Below are 19058 nucleotides of genomic sequence, written 5' to 3'. Positions count from 1 at the left end.
TAGACAAACCAATGAGAGTTAGCACACACTACCTTACATTGGTTTATCCATTGTTATTAGACTAATTAGAGGACATGTGGACACAAATGAAGTCCTTTTCCTTGTAATATTTATATAACTGAGAAGTGTATTATACCTGTGGTGATTGATGATGTATCAGGGGCTATTTATAATGCACTGCCCTCTGGATCGCAAGAGTTATTGTTTAGGTGGGCAAAATGGTTGTTACTTGTAGGGACTGAATAGTACAGCAGCTCCTTGTTATTATATCCTGTAGCCCTCCTTCCATTTTTGCTTTCTGCAGAGCGGGGCCTCCATATCCTGAGCACGGTCCAGGAGAGGTGAGGTCCAGTGCCCAGTCAAGCTGGGTGAGCATTTTATAGTTTTACCACAAAAAAATAGTTTTGAAGGAAAACAGGAAGCGACTAAAAAGCTTAGTTTATGTTTATTTGATTTATCATAGATGCCATCTGCATACCTTGACGCGGAGGATCAGTTTTCTACTGGTTGTATATTCTTTTCAACTTACGAATGTTATTACATTTTTGAATAACAAATAATTTTGTGTTTATTTACATTTTTCACTATTTGATCACTTATATATGCAGTAGCAATTTAGTAGAGCAGAAGCCCTGAAGAAAGCCTAGGGATTTATAGCCCGATTGGCTGAAACATGTCGGCTCTTTTAGGCAGTTATTTTTTCAGACTGCGTCTTACACTGTTCTGTTTTTAGCTAGGGGGTGTGTCTGTGTTTAATAAAGTTTTCCGGTGTCAGGGCACGCCACCCTATTTTAACTCACCACTTCACTTACTTTTGTGTTTTGCACTGCTTCTATCTTATCATTGGTTAGTTGCCCGTTGGATTGTTCAGAGTGAATGTGGGCGGTATTCGGCTGAGTACCTATTGGTATGGTGTACTCTATGATCAAGAGATACACTGGCCTTTTGAGCCGTTTGACCAAATGATAATACTGATCACCATGAAGAGTTAATGGTTATTCAGACATCATGAAAAGCTGATTCCTACCACATATCACATGTAATGTCTCTTTTTTGTCGTTTCTTGAGGACCTTAGTTTCATGGCTTTTTCTGTAAGTGAACAGGTAACACTCTACCTTAGAGAGAGTGCGACTAGCCAGCCACACTTTTGTGGTCTCTAGACCCCCGGTTTGTTGTGTTGTCTACGTTTACTGCCGAAAAGACTACCATTCTGTGGGACAGCTACTTTGCTGTACTCCTGCTTTGCTGTGCTGGTCTGCTGCCCTCTTGCCTGGGTGAGAAAGACTAAACCTGCATCACTTGAACCAAGAACTTAAAGTGTCTCCAAAGGCTGGTTGACTGTCCTCCTTATCTGAAGTCTCAGGGACATACAATACTTCCAACCACCTTGTTTCTGCACCTGGACTCTGCCATCTGTGAGTCTGCTCTGCCAAGGGGTGCAACCCCAGTCCAGGACCCTTTGAAGTGGGCCTAAGATGCTTGCTGCAGCGGAAATAACGCATCCTCTGTGAAACTGATGATTCACCGCTGCTGCGCAGATCAGAACCGGTGCATAGTCCGTGTTTCGTGGATCAGAACCGGCGCATCGCCACTGCCGCTTGGATTGACACTGACGCATCGTCACTGCTGCATGGATCAGACTGTTGCATCGCCTTCGGAACCACCATTGCGTGGCACTCCTCCCATTGCAGGGTCTTCCCATTTCCGTTGACGGCAGCCTTGACGATGACGCCGAACCTTCACATCGCAGCACCCTGCTCATCAGAGCTGATGCTTCACCAATGCTACGCTAGGTAGGACCAGCGCATTGCCGCCGTTGCGAGGATTGACACCAGTGCATCAACTTGTCTGCACCATGCAAACTCAACGTCGACATAACAAGGAATACAGTACTTTTGTTCAGTGGACCTCCCTGGGTCCCTGTAGCCGGCCCATGATTCATTGTGGTCAGCCTGAACATTTGGCTTCGACCTGGTCTGGTGCGACCAGATATCCCAAGTAAGCGATTATTGCTTCTAAGTGCTAGTTTATATAATTTATTTTTTTTAATCAATATATCCAGTTCTACTGATTGGATTTTTGATGTTTTGGTCTTGTATTTATTAAAATATTTTCTATATTTCTAAACTGGTGTGAGATCTTTTTGTGTGATGTTTTCAATGCCTTTACTGTTTGAAGTGTTGCCTTAATACTTTACACATTGCCTTCAAGTTAAGCCTGACCGCTCTGTGCCAAGCTACCAGAGGGTGAGCATAGGTTAACCTTGGGATTGCTGGTGCCGTACCCTGATTAGAAGTGTAGTTACTGCTTGACCAGGATTCACACTCCAGTCAACCAGGAACCCAATTTCTAACAGCAAGCTAAAAACAAAACCCAGCATCTATAAGGATTGTCTGCAGCCCAACTCCTAGTAGCCCATTCCTCCCAACCTACAGTCTAACAGCCAACACCAGAAGTTAAAGAGGATTTTGCAGAGAGCTCAAGATCAAGGACAAGATCCATTCCAGAGCTTCTACTATCTCCCGAAAGAGTGGAGGGCAGAAGACAAGGATGCCAGGAGGATGGCATTATCACCCTGCTAACTCAAGCTAATAATCTGAATATCAAAGGAAGGGAGGTATGGCAAGTAATAGCTATAGAAGACAGGGAGATAGTAAGGCACTTACTTACTCCATGTTTCCTCCACCAGAAGTAGGATGGGAGCAAGAAAAGAGAGCATTGGAGCACCCCTTTAGGATATCAAACAACTTATAAATTAGTGCAAAAATGCTGGGGGGAGGGAGTAGAAAATCTTGAAATGGTGGGAAGATCCTATTATATATTGTTTGGATGGCAATCAAATATGTTTCCACCAACAGCTGATCTCGAAAGCAAGGTTAGTTAGGGACAGCCACTATGTTCCATACTTATTGATAAAGTAAGATCTGGCAGCCGTGTTGTTGGTCTTGGAGACCACAACCTGATCCACTAAAGTAGGGTACTATTCATCTCCTTCTAATAAGATAAACAGAGCTACTCTGTGTGTTGACCAGGAGTTCTGTTTTATTTTGATACTTTGGAAATTTGTGGTCTTAAATAAGAAACATATATACCTAGTTTTTGTGGATCTTCGCGCAGAGCTTGATCTGATACCTAGGGAGAAACTTTGGACAGCACTCAAAGAGATGGGAATACCGACCAATTTACTGCACATCATAGTAAGATTATATAGTGAAAACTATGCCCAAGTCAGATGGGGTAGGAAACGTGAGCTAACTGACTGTATTAATGTTGATAGGGGTGCTCGACAAGGATACACATTAGCTCCACTCTGTTCACCCTATAGATGACTGGGCTGATTGAAACACTATATGACTGAAATGGTGATCCCCCAATATTAGTAGATCAAAAGATACCGGCTCAGCTTTTTGCAGCCGGTACACTACTAACCGCTAATTATGGGCCTGCAGAATTTAATTAATTGGTTCTCATCCTACTGAGAAAAATATGACTTGGAAATTAACGTAATCAGTAAAAAAGTAGAGGAGGAACCCTTTATAACTGGACAAGGCACAGGGTAATCGTGACAAAAAAATAAAAGAATCTCTATCTAAACATTTTTATGGATCATGTGTGTGTTCAGCAATATTACGGTATGGCAGCATTCATTATTATACCACACTTCTTCTAGGGCCAGTTGCAAGAGAATTACAGTATTAAGTAAGTTCATATAAAGCAGGAAGACAAAAGGATAACATGTAACATATTACAATTACATTTTTATTCATCATGTTTTTAAAAAGAAAATAAGACAAAAAGATCTTGTACAACACACAAATAAAAACGATTTCATGCAAATATGACACAAAAGTATTATTAAAACCAAAGAAAACTACAAAGATGTCACACACAAAATACATGATGAATAAAAATGTAATTGTAATATGTTACATGTTATCCTTTTGTCTTCCTGCTTTATATGTACTAACTTAATACTGTAATTCTCTTGCAACTGGCCCTAGAAGAATGTGGTATAATAATTAATGCTGCTATACCGTAATATTGCTGAACACACACATGATCCATAGAAGTGTTTAGATAGGGATTCTTTCAATTTTTAATTTTTGGAAATGAACGTATCCAAAACAAAATTCATGACTTCGTCCACATAAGACTTTGACAGGGAAGGTTAAGATAAGATCAGCTTATTTGGAACAAGTCAAAGATTTTAATTACCTCGGTATAGTAATTGCCAACACTCTTTCGTGGATGCCACAAATAGCCAAGAGCCAGCTGACACGAAAATATGCAGGGTCAACAGTAGTGAAAAACTAAATAATTACAGACCGATATCACCAGCCCTAGAAATTTACTACTAGGTGCAGCTCTATATAAAGCAGAAATCTGGGGCATGGACCAAACAGGGGGGCTTGAGAAAACTAAAAACATGTTTATCAGATCTATACTAAGGTTGCCTCAGAGTTCCCCTCTTATACCCATGCAATTAAATCCGGGTCTAAAGAATGTAATGTAATGCATGCTGCAGTTCTTAAACCCCTGGTATACGGAGTAAAGGTTTGGACTTGTACTTCTCCAATTCCCTTAAGGCAAGCATTTATAGAAATGAAAGCCCTGGATAAATCTAGGCTAATACCATGGCTCATATTAAAACCTGGATGTATAAGCTAGGATTGCAAGAAGTTTGGGACAATTCTTACCAGATTAAGAACGCTACACAGGGCCAGTTAAAGAGTAGATATTGGGACTATATTCAGGAGAGTTAGTTGCGCAAGCCAATTACAAGTGCTTTAACCGAGAAGTTTTTAGATTTTAATATTAACCCGGGTTTCAAATTGTTTCTGGATAAAATTGAAGCACCGCAAGCTAAATCAATTTTAATAAATTCAGATATGGAATATTGCCTATAAATGTTGAAGCAGACAGAGGAAATATCAAGGCCCACCTTCCTGCCCTTTCCGTGAGGTGAGCACTGAGTCAGAGGAGCGCTTTTGTTTCTTTGTCCCTCTAATACCAAACTGAGGAAGTCCTGGATTAACCCTTTTTGTCGTACTTTATTTTTATCACATCTAATGGTTGTCATCAGACTACTAAAAAGTGATAACACAGAATAGCTTGTATTTGCCTTGTCTAGATATTTATTTTACACATGGTGATTGAGATGTAAAATATTAAAGCAAGCTCAGCATCTAAGAGGGATGCACTAAATATGTTATTCTACTTGTTACTGTATCTAAATATTTAATGGTTTTAATGGTTTTTCTATTAGGTGTAAACAGGATTTAATATAATCTTTATTGGACAAGCACTTTGCACAATGTGACTGAACACTTTCTATGTTTAGTGTACCTTTCTAAGAGCACAGTATCAAGTGAAAATAGGATTGATTCCAACTTTTATTGCATAAGCACTTGAACAAAGCTGACCGATCCCTCGTTATGCCTTGTCTAGCTTCTATTCTAATTGTAGTAAAATACCATTTGTAATCGAAACACCAATGATCTTGGTATTATCTTTACAATTCGAATTCAGCAGAAAAACTGAGCAGTAGTCAGCTGGGTCTGCAGTTTTCTTCTTTTCTTGTGGGATTAATATTAGCAAGTCCCAGTGACCGTCTGTGTGTCTTTGAAGCCTTAAACAATTTCTTTGAGTGATGTGTGAATATATCACTAAAACCTTTCTCCCCTTTTATTTCTATTAGCAATAGAACATCTTGCCTCTTTAATTCGCCACTCGCCACAAATACAAGGCATACCTATGCCACACAGTGATTCTAAATTATATCTGTATGCTGATGATATTCTTTTTACGCTTAAAGATCTTTCATGTTCCTTACCAGCCTTACTTGAAATTATTGACAGTTTTGCAGCTCATTCCGGTTAGAAAGTGAACTGGGATAAATGCGAGGCTCTTCCACTTTCTCCTGGTACCATAAAAGCTTCAATAGATGGCCATTCTTTTTGTTGGAAATCATCACAATTGAAATATCTTGGAGTTCTAGTTAATAGAGGCCTATCCAATATAGTTTCAGATGATCTCAATCTTTTTATAACACAAATGGAAACTGATTTGGTAAATGGTCGCTTTTAGGCTTTTCTATGTGGGGAAGGGTACAGGCTGTTAGGATGGTCACCTTGCCTCGCTTTACTTACATATTAGGAATGCTCCTGATAGTTATTCCCTTATCTACATTGCGTTGAATAGATGATTGTATTAGGTCTTCTGTTTGGGGTTCTATCCGTTTAGCTGCCACCAAACTAGTGGCTCGACGTCCTTATGGTGGTTTGGGTGTACCATCTTTGGAACATTATTCCTTAACCCTACACCTTTCACAACTAGCCTATTTACTCCCAAACTACGTCGACCCTCCGCAGTGGGTTCAAATAGAACATTCTCTTCTTAATCAAAGCTGCTTGTCAAGCATGGCATCGAGCACATCGATTAACACAGAATTCTTACTGATTGCATTATAAGTCTCCACTTTGGAACAATGAAAGTATTCGAATAAATAGTAAAGCAATTCAATGGTCTATTTGGATGTCATGTGGCATCCATACACTTGATCAAGTTTTATTACATGGGGAGCTAAAATCATTTGACTTGCTTCATAAAGTAATTGATCTTCCATCACATCAAATACCACAATACTCACAACTACAACACTGTCTAAGAAGATGTTTAGGTTCTCCCCCTGGATATAAAAACCCTCACCAATGTTGGATTATCTTTTTGTATGGGGACGACACAAAGGAGTGATGTCAGGTTTATATAATATTTTAACTCGTCACTTATTTTCACAGCCACGTGCTAAAACTCTTCAAATGAAATGGCAGGAATGCCTGCACATTACTATTGAAGATAATGTATGGTTGGAAATACTAGAAGTTCTTGATATAGGCTCCGAGAAGCTCACTTAAAATTCTGTCTTTTTAAAATCTTGCATGACTGGTATTGGACCCCTTTGAAACTACAAAAAAGCAGGACTATTGTCGCACTCTAAATGCTGGAGATGTTCGGAACTCAATTGTGATCTTTCCCATTTACTTCATGATTGTTCCCCCATATTGAATTATTGGACTTTTATAGGGATCATACTACAGAAAACTATTTTATCCCTTCGTCTTCCACTTACCCCTTCTATTACTTTATTGCATGATTTTAGAACTCTTCCTTCCATTACATGTCCGCAACGTCGCCATTTACACACTGCATTCTCCACTGCTAAAATATGTATCTTAAGACATTGGCAATCATCTAACCCCCCCTCCCCGAATGAAGAAGGGCTTGTAACGATGGTTCAAACAGCATCTCATGAACGTATTGTGTACCGACTTTAAGATCAAGAGGAAATTTTTCCAACAAGCATGGAACCCTTTTCTTAAAGACTCCAAAACACCCTTTTTCTCCTTTCATATATTCTCTTTACTTTCTAAATCTTGATGCTTAGACAAGGAGTCTATGTCTATATATATATCTTAATCTATTTCCATTTCTACAGTTATGCATGTATAAACATATTTCTTTATAATCTATTTAAATTCTACTTCCTTGTATACTTGTATTTAAGTTAATATCCACCTATGTATTCCTCTACTTAGTTATGCTTATTTATTATTTTTTCTTACTTATTTCTATGTTCATATTTCCTTTTAGCTTATGTTTATTTCTCCTTCTATTTACATTTCATTCTCTAACAATCTCCCTTATATCGTTCAATTTTTTATGTACGTATACTTATTACCTTACTATATCCTATCCATTTTTTAGTACCTTCTTTATATCATATAAGATGCCTTATGTACATTTCTAATTTTCTCTGTTTTATTTGATAATAATATTCGATATGCTAAAATGTTAATTGACAATTATATATCTTTATATTTATGTATTTATTACAAATGTTTTCAATAAAAGATTTCGACACAATAAAAATATATCATTAAAGGTATTGTAAAAATTATTAGACAGAACCTCAGGACATGGAGCCACATAAGGGCAGCCGAAAATAAAGCAATAAGCCATTTCATAATGGTGAAATAAAAATTAAAAAGGGCGCATTATAGGGTAAAAAGGAAGGAAGCGGACCAGTAGTGTTTAGGATTTGGAAGATACTCGAACAAAATACAATTAAAGAAATTTACAGGCATGAGTGGGAGTTGAACAGATAACCAGGGGACGAAAGGATGGTAAATTGTACAAGTGAGCATATAGAGAGAGCAAGGTGTTGCGGCTCTCAACGTAAATAAAAAGATTATACTTTTTTTTAATGTTAATTTGCGTGGGCTACCATTTTAGGTTAATCACAGTCGAAAAACACCTTAGGCTGATACCAAAACTGATAGACAACTCAAATAGCCAATACCTAAATCCAGTTGATCCACAGTAGCCAGTGGCCGAAAGGGGCTGTCTAAAAGCTTGTTTCAGTTTCTTTATGTATCTGAGTATGTTGTGTGCGGATATGTGGAGTGTGTTGTGTGATGACAATAGGCCTTTTTAGGTAAGATGAAAAAAAAAAACAAGTGCCTATCTTTTAGTGCTTTTATTTGTCGTTGCGCTAATTGTCTCCACTGTTATAATTTAGCTCCTAAGTGGAAGGAAAGAGCCTCTTCCAAAGGAGACACTTGTCTATTTGAGGGTATACCAACCCCTGAGATAAGTCCATGTAATTTTTCTCTCTTTAGAATGTCTTATCTTTTAGGTCCTCTGCTCCTCCTATTGTTGATATGGAGGTAACGCCAGGCCCCAAAAACCACATTCAGCAGTCTTTAAAAATGTTCATTTATAACAGCATTCAAAGCTAGAGAGATGCTTACACTTGAGAGAGTAAAGCAATTCAATTACTGTTTATCTAATAGGTCACTAGACATAGAAAGTAAATTAAGGTGCTATATGTTAAGTTACTATGTTACATGCTCACTTACCAAGTTAACTTGATGCACTGAAGGAAGAAAAAAGGTACACCAAGGGTGGTCACAAGTTATTGATACGTTTATATCCCAGAAATAGGCTAAATGTTAGCTGTAAATGTAATATATTTTAATAATGTTTTAACATGAAACACCTGGAAACAATTCTGCTTTGAATTTAATTGTTTGGTTTAGTATAATTGTGTGGTTATTAGAAGCTCTTGATTGCTCCACATTGTTGCACTATGTTGTTCCTGCCAAGGATGGGGAATGTAAGAAACAGGAAGCCAGCCACAGAATGCCAGGCCTGTGCAACATACACAGACATAAGAATGTGCAGACGGCTCTAGCGCATTATGAACAAGCATTTGCAATGCAATAGGTCTCACATTTGCGAGTTTAAGCTATTGGCATTGTAGATGACAATGCCTTTTATTTATCTGTTATGATAATTAACACATAAATAAAAGGCATTGTCATTTACAATTCCAATAGCTAAAACTCTTGTAAATGCGAGACCTATTCATTTCAAATATGCGGCCGCCATTGTCCTGGACTGCTTGCAAAGTGAAAGCGTGCATGGTGTGCTGAATGTTGCAGGAATGCATGTCATGCCTGCAGTAGGAGAAGCTCATTAAAGAAAATAGTGCTTACAGACTAAATAAGACATACCGTGTAACAACAGAAGTTAAGGAACCGGTCCTCATGGGAGGTTGCAAATGAAGATAAGGTGGTACTAAGGAGGGACTAACAAGCTTATTAACAAATCAGAAGCCAGCATTTACAAAGAACTATGGCACAAGCCAATGAAAAATATGGGCAGCGAGTGGGCAAAGATTTAAGTCCACACTCGAATACTGCATGCCTGCAGAGCAGCCCATGCGCTGCCCAAGCTCACCCTAAAAATAACAAAAACGGAAAACAACATCTTGACAAACTCAGGCTGATGAAACTCTGTTTTCCATTTTGGGCAAATTGTCATAATAATCAAATACAAGTTCCACAAAAATGCATTTTTTGTTCTTCTGTATTCACAGCGGGCATCAACAAGAGTTAATAAAAAACAAACATAATGGTAGGAAGACATGGCCATGTATACAAAAAGAAACGGTTCCAAAATTGTCAACGTTTCTTCGGACAGTCAAAAGATGTTCTGATATTTCTGCCTAATTTCAGGTGAAGTTGTGATGAAGCAATAAAATATTCGCACCACAATTTATTTATTTTCATTTATTTTCAGGGTTTTGTATAGCGCGAACATGATCCTTACAGATATCAGAGCGCTTTACATACAGATGAAAGGAGGACAAAAGACAGGCAAACTTAACAAGGCAGTTTGTGCATAGATGCCAACCCTGCATGGTAGTAGAGTGTGATTATGATATTGTGGTCGAATCAGGTGCTGAAATACAAAGTGTAGAAACATAGGCAAGTAGTCTTTGCAAAGGTTCAAGTGAATTTAGCCATGAGGATCGATTTGACTTCTTTTTTGAAGTATGCAGTGGATGAGATGAGTCTAGTTTCTGGCGGGAGGGCATTCCAGATCCTGGGGGCCATCCCTGAGAAGGAGCGCTTGTACTTTTTTTCTTGTTGAATCTTTGCGGTTTCAGAAGGAGAGTTTCTGCGCTTCTTGTGGCTCTTTAGCCTCCTGAGATTGTCAATTTCTGAGCAATGTAGCTGGGCGAGCTATGATGTAAGGCCTTGTGAGTAATGCATGCGATTTTCAGGTGAATTCTGGCTTCAAGAGGTAGCCAGTTAAGAGATTTTAAGTCAGGGGATATGTGTGAGCGTTTTTTTGATCCAGTTATGAGCCTTGCTGCAGCGTTGATAGAGGCTCTTGTTGATAGTGGGAGACCGCAGAGGGATGCACTTCCATAGTCAATCCGAGGGATAACTAGCGCTTGGACTGCAGTTCTAAAGTCATCGGCTGGGAGGAAGGGTTTCAGCTTTCTCAAGGTATTGATTTGGAAGTTAGCTCCCTTGGTTGCATTGTTGATATGTCGTTGCATATTGAGATTGGAGTCAAGGGTGATGCCTAAGGATTTTGCTGAGTCTACTATGATAGGCTGGGCGTTGAATGCAGTGAGGTGTTTCAACGACTCCTGGACGATGGGGATTTTGGAGGGGGGTGCTATTAGGAGGAATTCTGTTTTCAGAGCATTAAGTTTGAGATGGTTCTCTGCTAACCATGTCTGTGTGTCCTTAAGTGTTGAGTTGAGAAGTTTGAGGTCATCAGGGGATTGTGGTTTGAGGTAGAGTTGGGTATCATCCGCATACATGTGGAATTGCACATTAGAGGCATGAAGCAGTGCGGTGAGTGGCTCCATGACTAGGTTGAACAGGGTTGGTGAAAGAGACGATCCTTGCGGTACACCAAGTGTTACTGGAGTAGGTGTGGACATAGTGTTATTAGTTTTGAATGACTGAGTCCGGTTATGAAGGAAGGAGGTGAACCATTTGAGTACTGTCCCAGAAATACCCATTCTGGTATTCAACAGTTCGAGTAAGTTCTCGTGTTTGACCGTGTCAAATGCAGATGAGAGGTCGAGAAAAATGAGGAGGCAGGAGCCGTTTTGGTCTAGAATTTGGAGTGCATCATCAATTATGTGAGTCATGGCTGATTCTGTGCTGTGGCCTGCACGGAAGCCGGATTGGTGCCGGTCAAGAAGGTCAAAATGATCAATGTGTTTTGTCAGTTGGAGGTGAGCACTTTTTTCTAACAGTTTAGCTAAGGTAGGGATATTGGAGATGGGACGATAGTTATTGAGGTCAGTAGGGTCAGCTGTCGGTTTCTTTAGTATGGGCGATACTTGTCCCACTTTGAGGGAGTCCGGAATAGTTCCTTGTTGAAGAGAGCTATTAATGACTTTGGTCCAGAGTGGGATAAGCCATGGGCTGAGGTCCTTTACGGCGTTTGCAGGTAGAGGATCCGAGAGGTGATTGGAGGGCTTCAGGGTACTTAGAATCATGCCTATAGATTCTTCCGTGTAGGTATCAAAAGATGTCCAGGTAGCATTGTTTTTTAGTTTGAAGTGTGTTTTGCTGAGGGCGTTGGAGTATAGATTTAGATCTGTAAGGAGATCCTTCTTGATGTTAACTGTTTTTTGATTGAAGAAGGTAGAGAATTCTTTGCAGGATGGTAGTGTGCTGGTTATGTTATGTACTCGCTGTGGTTCATCTTTGGATTGAGTTTTTTTTTTTTTTTTTTTAAACCTTTATTGTACAGAGAAGGCTCACAAATACGGGCCTACAACCCAGCGGGCCGGCCACCACAAAGAAGAAACAGAGTCAACAGCACCGAAACGCATACAGAATATCACAACAAAGCATACAGGAAATAAGGGCTAAAAGCCATATAGCAACCAGCAGGGGCAGGATACGTGAAGGTTGATTTTCTAATATAGAAACGGGAATGACAGAATAATAACAGGTAGGAAGTCTCGGAGGGCCGGGGTGGGCCGCGAACAAGCCGCGTTGGAAGATACAGGATAACGCAATAATGACAAACACATATCGATAAAGGCAGAATAGGAGTCCCGCCAGAAAAACAGTGGCAACCGCCGTGCAGCGCCCACCCACCACAACAAGAACATATCATATCAAACAGAATCGAAAAAAGCTTATCAAATAAAGCCCTCCGTCACACAACCCAAAGAATAAGGAAAAAAAAAACCACGAGAGGGGGGAGGAAAGAAAGAAAAAGAGGAAGAAGGGGACAAAAGGGGAAAGGAAGAACGCCACCTCAAGCACGCGCCCCATGGCAAACGAGATCGGGAACCACAAATCGGTATACAGAACCAGTAGTAACCGGAGCAAAATTACGTAGTGAGCCCAAGTCACAGTAAGACCAAACGGTTAGTGCAACAAAAATAACCCACCCAGGGGGACATATGCTGAGACCGCGCCCCGAAAAAGAGGACACACAAGAGCCATAGAACCAAGAATAAGAAAATGAGGGGAGAAAAACCCCAAAGAAATGGCAGACCCCCCCCCACCCCACAAGCCCACCCTGCACCCCTGCAGAAGGCTATGGCCTACCCCCCAGCAGCGTGCCTGTCGCCCTAATCAGAACCTGAAATATAGAAGAACTAAAGCAAGATTGAACCATAAAGACAAAAAAGGGGAAAAGGAGGAACAAGGGAGGAAAGAACACGGGAGAGGGCCATAAAACAGAATCATATGCTCCCACCCTCCCGTCCGAAACAGCAGTGCCCACGGGAAGACAAAGATTCTAAGGACACATTACAGGAATACGACAAGAATCCGACAAGGTCATACCGTTACCAGCCGCTCATCCAACCATTACAAAACACCAGTCCACAAAGGCAAGATCGTCTCATCCCTGTCCTTGTTTTTCCAAATCTGTGGCAGTCCGCCTCACGAAGAACCAGACCATGAGGAACAGGAGGCAGAGAACAGGGAGGTCAAACTTCAATCCGCAGAAGATGTTTCGTGTACCACTTGGATGATCTGGAACAGTCAGAAACCATTGTACACAATGCAGGCACAGTTCCGAAGATGATCTGAGGAAAGCCGACCCAACGGAGTTAGCACAGGATCTACGGTCGGCCATTCGAGGAGATGAAGCACAGGAAGAACCATCGCGTCCGGTCCGGACAGGACCCGGCCTACCGACCCACAGCCCAGGAGAGGACACATCACGATGGAGGGCAGCGGAACTCCGCATATCCGCAGAAACGGCCGCCACCGGGTCCATAATTTCCAGGATAGTTCCAGCCGCACCCAGTAGCGACGTAGCCGCACACGCCAGAGGGGGCTCAAACGGCCCAGCGAAACAAGCCTCCTCCAGGATATCAGCGGGTGCGGCCACCGGAGCACCTCAGGAGCGCAGGGCGGCGAGGACGTCGGCAAGTGTAGGAACACCTTTACAGTATCCGGCTTCTGTGCCACATCGTGGACCACCGCCGCCCATCTCGGTCCGGCTGAGATATACAGTGTCGGCCGCCATTTTGGAAGCCCGGCGGGGTCGCAGCGATCCTCGACCCCGGCCCGGGCCGCAGCAGGGCAAACAGAATTCAGCCAACCATCAGCAGAGGCACTTCCAGAGCAAGAAGGGGGGCCACCAGAAGAAGGAGGATCGCAGGCCCCCCAATGCCACCGGCCCCGTTCTCCGAGTCCGGGCGGAGGCACTCAAAATGGCCGGACCGGAGAACAAAGGGGGGGGACAAGCCACATCTACGGTCAGCCCCGTCAACGGAAGGCAGCGCCTCCACCCCAGGCCGCGGGACCGTCTGATCAGGCCAGAAAGCCGCAACCGGCCTATCTGCACAACCGCCTCGTCGGCCGAGCCCTCTGCGCCATCAAAGGCCGGCCATAGCGTAGCGCCCCGTCCGGGCGCCGCCGAGGAGACTCAGGCCAGTCCGCTCCAAAGGCCCCGAAGCGAGCGAAGGCACAGCTCCGGAACCACGGCACCCAGAGACAACCGGAACAGACGGTAAGTGCCTAGAGATCGCCGCAGATCCACAGCGTAGCAGAAATTGTCTTCCCGGGGCAGGATAAAGGCAGGATTTATGTTTCGAACAGGAAAGTAGACGGAGCCGAGCTAAAGCGCGGCCATCTCGGACGCGAGCTTGGCTCCTCCCCTTTGGATTGAGTTTTGATGAGTTCAAAAAGTTTTTTGGGTCGGTTTTTTGCTTGGTCTAGTTGATGGCTAAAGAAGTCCGCTTTCGTTCGTTTGATTTTCCTGAAGTAAGCATTTCTTTTTTTCTTCAGAGTCTTGAGGTGCATGGCTGATGGGATGGATCTCCAGTTGCGTTCTGCAAGTCTCATGACTCGTCTGTCCTTGTTGAGCAGACCATCGTACCATGGTTTTGAGTTTTTGAAGGCGGTTCTCTTTAGCTGAAGGGGGGCAACTTCGTTGACTATCGTAGTCATTGAGTTGAGGTAATGATCGGTAAGAGCCTGAACGTCGTCATTGCCGATAGGGGGTATGAGAAGGTTGTAGATGGGTATGGGTGAGATGGGATTGAGGTTCCTCAAGTCTCTTTTCCATACCTTGGGTTTGGTGGAATGGGGTGGGTAAAGTTTCACTTGTTCATTGATGAAAAATGTGATAATGTGGTGGTCGGACCAGTCACAAGGTCTGATTGAGTCTAGTTGGGTGGTGTCATCTTTGGAAATAATGAGGTCCAGGATAGAACCCTTGTCATGAGTGGGGCTGTTGCAAATTTGGGTGAGGTCTAAGGTGTTGAGGAAGTTTTAGAGATTGTTAACCACCGAGTTGTTGTGATCATTCCAGTGAAGGTTGAAATCACCGAGGAATATTTGTGTATTATGTCGACCCGAGGTAGTTGTGATCATGTCCATAAGATGTTCAGTGAAGGTGAGGTTGTCTCCTGGTGGGTGGTAAATGATGTGTAGGGAGCATACTGGATTGCCCTCACTGTTGACATCGAGGCAGATGTGTTCACAGGAGGAGAATGTAGGGGAGATGGCTCTAGATACTGAAAGGTTAATCCGGTGAATACATGCTATTCCACCTCCTGTCTTGCCGGTCCTGTCTAATCTGATGATGTGATAGTTGGGGGGAACTAGAATGTCTATGAGGGGGGATGAAGATTATGTTAACCATGTTTCGGTAAGTATGGTAAGGTCAAGGTCAAGGTCATGTGTGATAATGAGGTCGGCTATGTCAGATGCGTGTCTGGGGGCTGATCTGCAGTTAAGTAGTGTGCATTTGAGCCGTGGGCTGATGAGGGAGGCGGAGGGGTCCAGGGCGAGGGTGACTTTTTTCAGATTGTTAGAGATGGTCCCTCTATTATTTTGGGTCGGGGGCCTGTGAGGGTTGGAATGGATGGTGGGGATGGGAAGGTGTGTGGTGGCTATGTGGGTCGTGGGAGCTGTTGCGTAGGAGTGTAGGAGGGAGCGTATGTCATACCTTGTCAGAAGATTGATGCATCGGTGAGGGCGGCTGGAAGAATTATGGGCAGGGGTAGAACTCCAGCAAGGGGGGTTGTGTTTGTGTAAGCGTGTGGGAGGGGCGGAGTGCTTGCGGGGTAACAGGGTATTAGGTGGAGAGGGGAGTCTCAGTTGACTTGAGAATAGTTCTTTGAAAGTTTGAAGCTCGAACAATAAGAGGAATAGAGAAAGTTAGACATAGGCTGAGGAATTACCATCTGCATTCTCTCAGGTAAACTCACTTGCACAAATCTTGTAAAGAGAGATTCCAGCTCCTCTTCAGACGGCTTCATGACTGTTGGGATCAGGCGAAGCCAGCATTCAGTGAACGGTTCCAACCCCAATATACTGGGCTCCAAATAAACCATACCACAGCGTGAGACAGTAGCGGGAGAAGCCACAGCCAGGTCTGCCACCTCAAACATCATTGTCATCGACTGCGAAGGAAAAACAACACATGCTTCTTACCAAACAGTGTACAATCACATCTCATTAATATTAACTTGCACGATTTTACATATATGCAGGGATACATCAAAAACAGTAGAATACTTACACATTTCATGTTCAAAAGTGGCAACATTTAGTTAAGAATGAAGGGAGGAAATTACCTGCGCTGTGGCTGTGTGGAGGGAAACTTTTATCATACTCTCTGGGAATGCCGGGTTATACAGGAATATTGGGCTGAGGTGCTGGGGGAGCTCAGCGACATACTGGAAACGGTCCTCCCGGTGGAGCCTAAACTGGTTCTACTGGGCATAACAAACAAGGTGGATCTGACTCGCCCACACGTGATTTGCCTACTGATGGCGTTAGTGGTAGCCAAGAGGGATGTGGCACGGGCCTGGGGCGCTCCTATCCTCCCGAGCCTAGATGAGTGGAAGAGGGTTATGGATATCTACATGGCAGCGAGAGCGTCACATCTAAAGCTAGAGGTTGCCCCAAGAAGTTCAGTAGAGTGTGGGGGAAATAGAGGCGATACTATGTCTAGATGGGGGGCTCTGATAGGGTGGGGTCTGTCCTCCCTGCTGTTCCGACACATGAGGGGAGGATATGGATGATTATGTGTGACACAGAGTTGGGAGGTACAGCACTGTCCCCACAAGAAGTGTTATGTTCTGTGAAATTCTGGGGAGGGTGGGCGGTTGGTAGGGGTGGGGCAGGGGACGGTGGACGATCTTATGTGACATGCTTGATATGTTTATATGGTTTTAAAATGCACATACAAATAATTTTTAAAAAAAGAATGAAGGGAGGAGTTTGTGGGACATTTTATAAGGGTGACAGGTGGATTTAGAAAGTGAGAAATTATGAAAAGTGGGAGAAAACTGTTGTATAAGACTGGAAGCAGTCAAGGGGGAATAAAAAGGCAAGATTTGGTTAAAAGACATATGCAGTATTAGGCACCAGCATTCAGTAATTTCTTGTCCTGTGTGAAATGGAATGGCCACGGCAAAAATACCTTCTGTGAATGTCCAAGAAGGGACTGGTACCAAAGGGAGACTGTCTTATTTAGTTAAGAGGGCAAAGGTAACAGGTGCTCTCACTGATTTGGCTTTGTCTGCTGCTTCCATGCTCTAGTATCTAGCAGATGCATTTACTAGGACCTTGGGATTAAAAGTGATGCTGTACTGCATGACCTGTTCATGCCTGGATCTGCCTGAATGGTAGTACAGAGGGATACTCGCGCTTTGGAACACCACCAAAAAGGTTTGCAGCATTTTAGGTTTAATTAACCTCCATAGACAATTCCCACAGAAGATCAAAATCCCTAACTTTAGAGGTTTTGCTTGCTTGGTTTCTCAAAGTCCTGGTCTCAGTTCCTCAGTAAATGGGATTTGTACTGTGAACTGGACAACCCGAAAACACCCCATACTACATAAGAATTACTCAAATCATATCTAGCATGGCTTCAAGATCAAAATGGCAGATCAAAATGGCATCTTGAGTCGAACCACACCATGCTTCTAGATATTTATGTCCTCTTTGAGTAAAACCACAAAAAAAGAAAAGGAAGAAGAAATCAGAGAAACGTATAATGTCATTTCTGGAATCTGTGTTCATTTCCTCGAAAACAAGCGTCTCACATTCTACCACTGTTTCTGAAATAAAGTTGCTGGAGATTGTAATCAATCCTGTCTGCATCCTGCCCAGATTCTATAGACATTTCTACTTACGAGAAGTTTGTTGAATGTCCATTATATTACAGTATGTCCAGACGCATTGTCTGTGCTCAAACTAAAGAGGCTGAGGAATCAACATTACAATTCCCTTGTGGTTTAATTTCTCCTAATTTGGGCAGAGTTCTCACATTCACAGAGGTTTATAGTACCACTGGAATTCTTATTAAAAGACCAATGGTGTTACAAGTTTTTGAACATACTTTAAATTATGTTCCTGCAGTACAGTTTTACCACAGCTAAGCCTATAGTGACCTACGGCTGTGCTAATCTGCAATGACTACTTTAAATTATATGTTCAATTAATTTAAGGGTTCAAAATTCAAATGTTAAAATAACAATACAAAAAATAAGGAACAGTTGGAATTTTCTGAAACACTGTATAAACACAGTAATTTGTTCTTACCCTTGGCTAGGCTCAGTCCACACCAATCATTGTACCAGTCTATTGCATCTCTCTTTAATGCTAACTATTCCTCACTATTAGACAGCTAACAGAATGTCCTTCCCGTCCAAAGAAATATGTTGAAGACATTTCTACATACTGGCTCTAGAGTGTGTTAATGGCTTCATTTATACTGTGGGGTTATGGTTAAACAGCTTGGGTGATGTAGCAGCTTCCTTCTGAACTCCCAAATCTAGAGTTTGCTGCTGGTTAGGCAGATTTTTGTGGGAAACTGTTCCCACTGCTAATCCCAGAGCAGTTTTGAAAAACAAACAATGGTAGCTGGTGCTACAAGCCATTATGGCATGGTGGGCCATTTGGATTTTTTAAGACAAACTGCCAGAGAGGTGGTTGTCTCTATGGGTTTAGTTTCCCCCAGGGAGTTTTTGGTCGGGGGAATATTTTTTATTTTCCTTGTATACTGGTCAGGAAAAATAAAGGTTTACTTGATGTCCTAGGTAGGCTGAGCCTCCCAACTTCATGCTAGCTAATCATCCAGCACCAGTAAGGGTTTTTTCAGCTGTAGCCAGTTGTTACTTTTCCATCTGTAACACAGTGGTAGGTTGTGCCGCCCTCCTCTGCATAAGAAAGAGGAGCCCAGAGCTGAGTAG

General features: G+C 42.4%; 1 protein-coding gene across 2 annotated transcripts in view; it reads right to left on the bottom strand.

The window, feature by feature from the left end:
- Positions 1 to 19058, bottom strand: part of DNAH1 (dynein axonemal heavy chain 1) — a 1443760-nt gene that overhangs the window by 726377 nt on the left and 698325 nt on the right. For both annotated transcript variants that reach the window (XM_078661462.1, XM_078661463.1), the window contains exon 39: positions 16065 to 16259. In XM_078661462.1, the coding sequence (XP_078517588.1) occupies positions 16065 to 16259 (195 nt within the window). The remainder of the gene's footprint in view (positions 1 to 16064; positions 16260 to 19058) is intronic.

This window comes from Lissotriton helveticus, chromosome 9 (assembly GCF_964261635.1).
Source record: "Lissotriton helveticus chromosome 9, aLisHel1.1, whole genome shotgun sequence".
NCBI classification, from domain to species: Eukaryota; Metazoa; Chordata; class Amphibia; order Caudata; family Salamandridae; genus Lissotriton; species Lissotriton helveticus.
This window is presented reverse-complemented; position numbering and strand designations above follow the sequence as displayed.